A 9,766-nucleotide genomic window follows, 5' to 3' on the forward strand; every position below is an offset into this window, starting at 1 on the left:
TCCTAAAATAAAATGTACTTGAAATACCATCAACAAATTGCTAAGTGCCCACTTAATTTTACAAATTGAGTTATGGAGTATTTTTTTACTTATATATATATATATATATATATATTTTTTTTTCAAAGTTAAGGCATAAACTTGGACTCATAGATTAGAGATTCATAGATTAGATCTTGGTGGTCAAAGGTCAAGATCATCTTGTATTCTTGCAAACTTTATATATCAGGAATGTCCATTTTTTGACTTGAGTAGGATCTAAGCAAACCAAACATCAGTTCCTATAATTCATAAATGGACATCACCTTATATAAGTATGATATAAAAAAAATCAAAGCCATGAATGTGCCTCTTTTAAAACATGAGTTTATAATGCGAGAGGAGTTTCTTTCTCTCTGTCATCCACTTACTGTCCTGCCACAGCCCTCAAGCTCTTTGCAGCCCAAATCAACATCTAATTACGAGCTCATCAACATCTCATTTAAACACTGCCCATCAGGACGGCTTAATTCATTAAGGCTGGCAACCGTAGAAAAACAGCAGCCTTAAGGGCTGAAGCTGTCGGCATCTGATTTTTTGGGGGGGTTTGTGTATACTGGCAGGTACGTGACAACGCCACGCTGGTCCTCTCCAGGGTCCGACACACTCAGCAGTCTTATGACCAGGCCCAGGAGAGCCACGAGGAGAGTGAGTGATCGCTGCCGCCGTAATCCCATTTCTCCGCTAATGACTCGTGGAGCTGATATGTTTAAAAAATTAATTACAAAATGCTTTTTTTTTTATTTTTTTTTTTTATTCCTCCCTGCAGGAAATGCTCTGCTGGATGACGATAAGGTCTTCCATCTGGTGAGGCCCATGGATGAGCTGGAGGAGATGAAATCTAACCGAAGCAGTTTAAAGGACAAGTCAATGACCAAAGCCATCACAGAGATCTACCTGACGCGACTGCTGTCTGTCAAGGTGAGCGCTCGGTGCCCACGCCCGTCCTGACCCTCGCGCCCACGCTGAAAACGGGGCCCGACACGCTCACGCCGGCCGGTAATGAGCCTGCTCTCCGAGCGAGCACTGGAGTGGGCTGCTGATGAGTTGTGGGGGTTCACCGCTCCACTGCTCTGCCAGAAGTGCTTTGTTGCTCATGCCCAGGCTTTGTTGTTTTTGTACCAGAATTACATTATTTTTCATCTCGCAAACATATGTTTCTAAATGTGTGTGTCTGTGTGTGTGTGTGTGTGTGTGTTTATCTGCAGGGCACGCTGCAGCAGTTCGTTGATGATTTCTTCCGCAGTGTCCTCAGCTTGGGAGTCCCACCGGCTGTCAAATACTTCTTTGACTTCCTGGACGAGCAGGCGCTGAAGCACGATAACGTGGACGAGGAGACAATTCACATCTGGAAGACCAACAGGTACACCAACGGGGCAGAGCGCCGTCAGCCTACTCAGAGGTGTTAAAGAGGGGAGAAGATGAAAAAGGGACTGTTTTGTATTCTTAATAAGAGCCCCTCTGAGCCCCCGAGCGCATAAATTACCATCGCGTTTCTGTTTGTTTATCCGAGTTGACGTGTTGACTGCGCACGCCGATGATTGGCATGTGGATCAGGGAGTTGTGAATGGGGTGATGAGCAATATAATTACACCATCGACTTGGCTGGGCATGCTTTGTTTTTCTCTGAAACAGCAGGGACCTTTCTATTAAATATGAATTCAAGGATCTGCCAGAGTATCAAAACACATTGTAATTACGTCCCTTGATAGTTTAATTGTACCGTGACTTTTACCAGTCATACAGGGGTTTTGTGGTCCACCCGGCTGGTGTACACTTGTACTTTGAAATCCAATCGGCGCTTCTGAGTTTGTCGTTTTTAATTTGTCCCCACCCATAATTGATCACAGAAAACGATAAGGATACAAAAGTCGGCTGCTGTTTTTTTTTTGTCTGTTTGAAATTCTCTGCCAGTTATTAGCTGTGCTGCACACATGCCGTCTGTGTGTGTTTTGAGTGACTAATGGACTAGTTAGTGTGTGTGTGTGAGCCGTCGTGCAAATGAGAGTGAGAAGATGAAAGATCTACCCAGGATCTGCTTTACAACCTGTGTGTTAACGTCACCTTTATCGCACTGGAGCAGTTTCATCTGATCCGATGTTGTGTCACTTTGGTGTTAACGTCTGTGCCCGTCTGTGCCCGTCAACTTTTGCTGACAGTCACTAGACAACAAGACGAAGCATAAAAGCTCATATCCTGGAAATAATTTAAGTATCTGAAAATGAGCCCGAATAAGTCACATTGTCTTCAAAATAACATATTTGTAAAATTTTATGCTTGTTGTTAACAAATATTTCTATAAGAAGCCCAAACTAAATAATTGGTTTCATTCCTCTTCTGTGACAGTAACAAAGCAGCCACGCCCAATTATAGCCCGTTATCGGTGTATGCAAGGCAGTGGTTTTGCCTTTTTGAGCATTGTAAAACTAGCTTTCTGTGGTGATTTTGTGAGTTTCTCGGCTGGCCGCCAGCCCACTCCCACACTAACCAATGAAAGCACTCTCTTCTGTCCACAGTTTGCCGCTGAGGTTCTGGGTGAACATTCTGAAGAACCCGCACTTCATCTTTGACGTCCACACCACCGAGGTGATTGACGCCTCGCTGTCGGTCATCGCTCAGACCTTCATGGACGCCTGCACAAAAAGCGAGCACAAACTGAGTCGGGTGAGTGGCCATTGCTGCCCCGCCCTAAAAAGTCCGAGGACGTCATGTCAGCTTCTGACTGTTTTTTACCATCCAGGACTCGCCAAGCAACAAACTACTCTATGCAAAGGAAATCTCTACCTACAAGAAGATGGTAGATGAGTAAGTGATGAACTGTCTCATTGTGCATAATACACATGTGATAATGTACATTTGCTGCATGGTTGGGGTCCAGTTGTCTACTTGTGCCCAACCATGTTCATTGTGATCCACATTCCTACAAGTTTTCGTTTCGACCCTGTGCACCGCAATGCTCCTGTAGTCCTTTGTGTCTTGATAAGTGACACCACGCGAATGATAACAAGTGTCAATACAAAAACAACAGGAATGGATGTCTCCCAAGATGATGATAATGATGCTGATCACATTTTCACTCTTAGATATTACAAAGGCATCCGTGAGATGGTGTCCGTTAGTGACCAGGACATGAACACTCATCTGGCTGAGGTGTCCAGGGTAAGAACCTCTTTCTTTAGGTCCTATTCTTTGAGATATATTGCATATGTTTCTGTTGAAACGTGCATTTGTCTGATATGCTGCTTTTCCTCAGGCTCACACTGACAGACTCAACACCCAAGTGGCACTGCACCAGCTCTATCAGTACGCTAGCAAGTATTATGATGGGGTGAGTACACACCCTCTTTACAAGCCCCACACACATAGGCACCTCTGCGGGACTTTTCTCTCAAAAGACTTTCATGGCTCCCCCCCGTATAATGCCTCTCTATTTCTGTCCCTCCCTCCCGTTCTCAGATCATCACATCCTTAGACGAAGACCCGGCCGCACAGAGTAAACAGCTCACCCTGCGGCTGCAGCAGATCGCCGCGGTGCTGGAGAACAAAGTGACCGATCTCTAACTGCCGGCGGACAGAGCGGAGGAGAGAGGGAGGAGAGGGGCGAGCGGAAGAGGGGGGTTGGGGGGGGGGGGGGGTGCTATGGTACTATGCTGCCAGTGTTCCTGGGCGACCGGGGAGGGATGAGGTGATTTCACTGGGACCGGTGGATCCAGTGAAGCAGGCCCAGGGCGGAACGCTGGCTTTTACGATAATCACATGGTACATTTTTTTTCCTGTGTAGAGACAGAAACAAACGAAAAGTTTTCTGAATTGTACTATATATTTTTTTTAATTGTGCAGTCTTTATGCGGAAAGCTTTATATGGAGATATTAACTTTTTAAATGGACAGCCATGTGTGGATTCTGTTTTTAAAGTGTGTGTGTGTGTGTGTGTGTGTGTGTGTGAGAGAGAGACATTGAAAACACAGTATGCCTAGTCAGACCAAAAGGGAGACGCCACACTTATGTGAACTTTGCAACACCAGACACAGTGGGACAAGCCTTTCTGAGAGTGTGTGTGTGTGTGTGTGTGTGTGTGTGTGTGTGTGTGTGTGTGTGTGTGTGAGGTCATGTCTGGGTTATCAGCCAACAGATGGTTGACTGGTCGTCTGTGCCACGTCGGCATCGGTGATTTTCCAGTTGAAGCAGATTGAGTTTTTCTATCGATCCTCTCGCCCTGTGTCGGTGGGCGTGGTCAGGCTCATCAATACGAGCACAATGAGTGTTCTCCTACCCTGCGGCCCACAGGGTTCCACCGGAGAACCAATAAAACACAATCAACACTGAGAACCACCCCAAAGCACACACAGCTCACAAGTACTTTTTCCGTATATATATCAGCTGTCGTTTGGATTTCCTTGTAATACATTTGTATTTCATGGGTGTTTCTCGAGGTCAACAAGGTTAAGGTCCTTCAGAGATGTGACAAGATGTAATAGAATACATATTGTGTCCGTGTTGTCAGGCAGTGGTTGATGTAGCATTAAAAGCACCTTTACTGACTGGGTTTTTTGGGTGAAGCACAAGGACAGTTACAACTGAATTACATTTAATTTGGGAATTTATATAAATTACCACAAAGTGTTACCGTATCGGTGCAACGCAGTCACCATTTGAGAAAAATAAACCGTTGTATCTGGCAAAAATGCACACGTACTGTACATTTACGAAACCTATGAGTACACATCTACTTCGCATCATGACCTGTGCATCGTAACGGAAGTGACGTTTCTGGCAGATGGATGGTAGACACTTTAACATTCCTTCATTTCGCATTCAATGATGTGGCATCCTTGAAATCTGCGCTTGTAAGGGTCTTGCTTGACTTGGAGAAACATCCCTTAGTTGCTGTTGGCGGCCTTAATAAATTCGCTGTAATAGTGATTAGATCTTTTATTAGTCGTGCAATGCGTGGTAATAATTATGCATAATGAATTGGACTGAGTGATAATGAATCTGATTTAGGTTTTTATTCTGGTGGTACTGCCATTGTTTTTATATATATAGTGTTATAATGTATTGCTTCATTGTACTGGAAGATGATAACAGTTATTTCTGCATTTAGGCCTCAGAGGGAAACATGCTGGCACACTTTTTAATAAAATTCATGTTTTAGGGTTAATAAATACTAAATCGAGTGCTGCTTACGTTAACAAAGCAATTTTATAAGACCCTGCCACAGACAGCGTCTACTGTTTGTGTTTTAAAGACCTGCTGACCTTTTTATATCTTCATTTTGACTTTCTGAGCACAGTAAATATTACTTCTGCTCAAATATTAAGTTTGCTCCCTGCAAAAACCAAACACAGGAAGTCTATTGACTCCCGTCCCCTTAGTTCTGGGTGGAAGGCCGTGCCCACCCGGTCTGACTGCCAGTGTGTGGTGGCAGATGGCCTCGGGTGGCTCTTTCGGAGGAGCTGATGGCCCGTGCCCACTCTGCTTCGACGTCACGGCCTCGCGGCATTTGGCACTGCCCACCCACTCGCTCTCACCCTGCATAATGGAAGCAGCGGGGGAAGCTTTTGATCTCAATTGCATGCAGGCTGCTGACTCTATGCTTTTAACTCTACAGTTTATTTTATTTTTTTATTTTATTATTACGTTTTTTTGGTTTTTTTTTAAACCCAGGTCACGCCTGCCCCACACAAAGCTTAGTCAAGCCATTTTATTTTTTTTTTAGCCAAACCGTGCCTTAAGGATTACCTGGTTTCTACAGTAGTTTGTGATTTATTACTGATGACATGAGTAAAGATGGCAAGTGTTGTGATAGCGGTGCGGTGCTGTCGGAGACTGTGGTGGTGTCGTTGTGCTGCTACCGTTTATGTGCCAATAGGAAACTCGTGTCTGGGTGGTGATGTTTCTAAACCTGTGTGTTTTTTTGTTGAGGGGGTTTGGTGGTGGTCCTTGGCGTATGCTTTTAGAAGGCGGGTGGCAAAACCGGTAATCTTAGCCGCAGTTCCTGCCATCCCTCGGCCTGGTAGTCTACATGCAAAAAGAGTATTTCAAGTAGAGTCATGAGTAGCACGAGTCTTTCTAACCTTGTGTGTTTTACCCCCATTTCTGGTGTTTAAAACTGTTTCTAACCTATTCCAATTTGTGTGTGTGTGTGTGTGTGAAGCAACAATATCTGTACTCGACAATGACCTTTCTTACTGCTGTGCAGTTATTATTTTTATTTCTCTGTTCTATAATATATGCCTTTGTAAAAAAAAAAAAAAATTATATATATATACATAAATATATATCCTGTTGATACTGTATTCTATATGTGTAACCCTATGCATTGAGTTCCAGGAGACCTAGTTTGTTGTACTGTTGTCGAGCTCTCTCTCTCTCTCTCTGTTACTTGTGAATGTGTACCTGCTTTGAGAAAAGTGGGACTGTAAAGGAGCAGCAGACAGTGAAGACTCAGACGAAACCTCCTCACATGCCTAATCCGTCTCTGCTGGGTTATCCACTTCTCAGCTGTCTGTGTGTGTGTGTGTACGTGGGTGTGTGTGGTTGAAGCGATCCCGACTGCTCCATGCACTGTTAATAAAGACCAACTATGATTCCACTCTGTCTGGGATGGGTGGCTTTCTTCTTGCGGCGTGTTGCCGTTCGCTTATTTCACTTCAGGAAATAGCTGAGGATCTGACTTCAGAGGTGTGTTTTTAATCAGATGGAATGTGATCAGTTAGCTGTGGAAACAAAGGGGCTTCTCTCTGTGTGTTTGCATTGTGCACAGCGGAGCTTTTCATGGCCCCCAGTGATAACCAGAGAGGTCTATAAAGAGCCATTAATTGAAATCACTGGGAAAAAATGAGAACCAGATAGATAAATAAATAAATGAAGAGGAGATGAAAGACTAAATTGTCTCTCGTCTCGTTCCACAACAGACCTCGGAGCTGAGAGAGGGGATATCAAAGCAATCGCGGGGCTCCCAAGGAGCCAAAGTTATGAACGAACCGCATGATTTCTGCACGAGATACGCACTAAGACAGAAATGACTTCAAGGGCCGTGCCAAGCAAGAATAATTAAATTTCATTATCGCAAAAACCCCACCACAATCCGGTCGAGCGCCTCCTGCAAGGAATTCGATTCGAGACAAGCAATTGTGAAGACGCAAGCGCAACACATGAGTCTTTTTTCATGTATCCTGTGAAAGAGCAACAAACCCTACTGCGTTATGAAATTTTATCATGAAAAGAAATAATATATTGCTGATAATTTCTATTTGTCATTATACTCATAATATTCAAATAGGTTACAAAATAGACATTTTTTTTGTACCTAAACAGTGTTATTTTTAACCAATATTTTGCCCAGCGCTATTATGCTGTAGTGGCGAGGCCTACGATTCAGATGGAGCCTGCTGCAGCATCATTCTCCCTGGAAGACCGCAGAGCATATATTCCATAATAAGTTATAACAGCTCAAGAGTTCAAAGACACTGTTTTTTCATTTTATAAATGAGCACGTTCGGGGAGACGCTGAGTACGGCAGCACGCGTCCCCAGCCAAGGCCGCGCGGCTTAATGAGCGGCACCCCTCGCTCGGAGGGATGGAAGAAGATGGCAGACGGATGCCGTCCCTCGGCGCAAAAACCCAGGTTCAACGGGCACAACGTACAGTTCGCTGGAAAGACGGTTGTCGTAATGAATCATGCGCTGGCTGACCACGGACAGATGTTTTGAATTGATGCGCTGTGTTCAAAGGGTTCGTGTGTCCCATCAGGCGGGACGAAGAGCGTTTGATGTGAAGTTGTTCTACTTGTTCTTGCGTCCTCAGCGCTGGAGAACAGAAAATTAACCAGAAACTGACAAGAGTTCTTTTTTTTTTTTTAATAATCATGCATCATATTTCAATAAAAGATCATATATATAAAATCTGCAACAATTCAGACACAACAGGGGCATCTATCAGGATTAAGCCTATTGCTTGGGTTATGAGGAATGGCTTTATTGATTAGCAAATTTTTCAAAATCACAAACCTATCAGAACACAATCCCATGGCTAAATCTGGTTTACTGACTGTTGAAAGGCTCATTTGTGTGCATTGTTCCAAATAAATAGCGCACACTTGGTGTATACCTCAGCCCTCGCCTGAGTCCGGCCTTCGCACAGTCCCATTTCCCATTTCCCTGCCCAAACTACAACTAATCTCTGCCAGAGTAACAGAAAGAGCAGCTTGGAAGTTTGCACGTAATAGGTCCAATACAGTTTGTGCTGGCAAAGGGCTGGTGTGATTATTTTTTTTTTAGGATTTCACACTAGAATGCAATTCTGTCACTACAGACTCATGGACATATTGTTCCATTAGTGGCCAGCCGCCCCATTTTCCACAATGCGCTGAGTTACTTGGGTTCCAGTGACATGGGTGATTATCCCAATATGTGCAGAATAATCACCTGGAAAATAGCTTTTGCTGCACATATGGTGCAAGATTAAATGATCCCTTCATTTGAGGCAAAGACATGTCTTAATAGGCTCTTTATATTACGGAGAGCAGAATGTCTGTGTATGGTCATTACAAAAATACGAAAAAGACCTGGGGGAAGTCCACATGGACAATTATTTATTATTTGTGCATATTGTGTCCCATTCAATTTAAGACCACCCCCCACTAAATTCCCACATGACTTAAAGTAAATCCAATGGCATTCTTAAAGATTGAGTTCAACGCAATTAATTTTTAATATTACTCTACATGGGGTTACTCCACAGTTTCCTCAAATCCTTGTCGATCCGATAAGCAATTTTTGGAGGAAGTGGGTCATGGTACGAAAAGATTATTGTTAATTTATTTTCCGGGGATTCCCAAGTTTCATGCAGTGGCCCTGAGTTCCCAGACTCACACGCCACTGCTTGTATTTCTCATGCTAAGCATGGAGCTATACAGAATTAATGATAAAGCACAAACAGTCCCAGGTCATACAGAGTTACCAGCCATACTAGCCAATCAGAAAATCCCACTCATTCCATGCTGGCCAACTGCTTTGCAACCATAAAACGACCAAAAACCAGATTAGAGATTTCAAATTCTATTATATTGTTCATGTTCATCTTTCATGAATGTCTTAAGTCTTGCAATTGTTGCATTTGTCTAAAACAGGAAAATAGAGAGCATTAAGTGGAGCAATCAGTTATTGGTGTTTATTGGACTTTTAAAGTGTGTAATCATGCGTACTCTGTGTGCGTTGTCTATGCGCGTTTTTCACTGTTTGTGTGTGTGTGTGTGTATAAAAAATGAATACTACTGAAAATGGGTTTCTTCTAATGAATGAGGCTTTTAAAATTGCAGAATTCGATTAACAAACAAAGAATTCCACTCAAAGTCAAGACTAATTGTTGCTGATAAGGTTCCTTTCTACTCATGTGCACATATTCGGTCCTTTCCAGCTACCATTAGCAATATCTGGACTGGCGTTTTAACCCCATGATGTCTTTTAATGCACCAAACAACTGTTTCCTATTAATAACATTAGGTGAACGTCGCTATGTTGCATTATCAAGAAAATAAATCCAACACGCCACGTTAAATAACTAAAAACTGCAAAATCACCACACGAGTCTGCTGCAAACAGGCCAAAACGGTGACACTTGTCATTCGCGCGCTGCGATCCAGGGTGTACTCCCTCAACCAATGAGCCGCCGAGACCGGTCCTTCCAGCCAATAGGATCTCGCAATGGGCGGGGTTAAGGTCGG

At 43.5% G+C, this 9,766-nt stretch overlaps 1 protein-coding gene across 1 annotated transcript in view; it reads left to right on the forward strand.

Annotated features, from left to right (window-relative positions):
• plxnb2b (plexin b2b) overlaps positions 1-3,633 on the forward strand; it is an 86,834-nt gene extending 83,201 nt beyond the window's left edge. Inside the window, exons 29-36 of the mRNA XM_028957776.1 lie at positions 603-687; positions 809-960; positions 1,248-1,402; positions 2,556-2,703; positions 2,780-2,844; positions 3,123-3,198; positions 3,293-3,367; positions 3,496-3,633. Of these exons, the coding sequence (XP_028813609.1) occupies positions 603-687; positions 809-960; positions 1,248-1,402; positions 2,556-2,703; positions 2,780-2,844; positions 3,123-3,198; positions 3,293-3,367; positions 3,496-3,600 (861 nt within the window). The 3' untranslated portion in view covers positions 3,601-3,633. The remainder of the gene's footprint in view (positions 1-602; positions 688-808; positions 961-1,247; positions 1,403-2,555; positions 2,704-2,779; positions 2,845-3,122; positions 3,199-3,292; positions 3,368-3,495) is intronic.
• The last annotated feature ends 6,133 nt before the right edge of the window (positions 3,634-9,766 follow it).

The sequence above is a fragment of the Denticeps clupeoides genome, chromosome 17 (assembly GCF_900700375.1).
Source record: "Denticeps clupeoides chromosome 17, fDenClu1.1, whole genome shotgun sequence".
In the NCBI taxonomy this organism is placed as follows: Eukaryota; Metazoa; Chordata; class Actinopteri; order Clupeiformes; family Denticipitidae; genus Denticeps; species Denticeps clupeoides.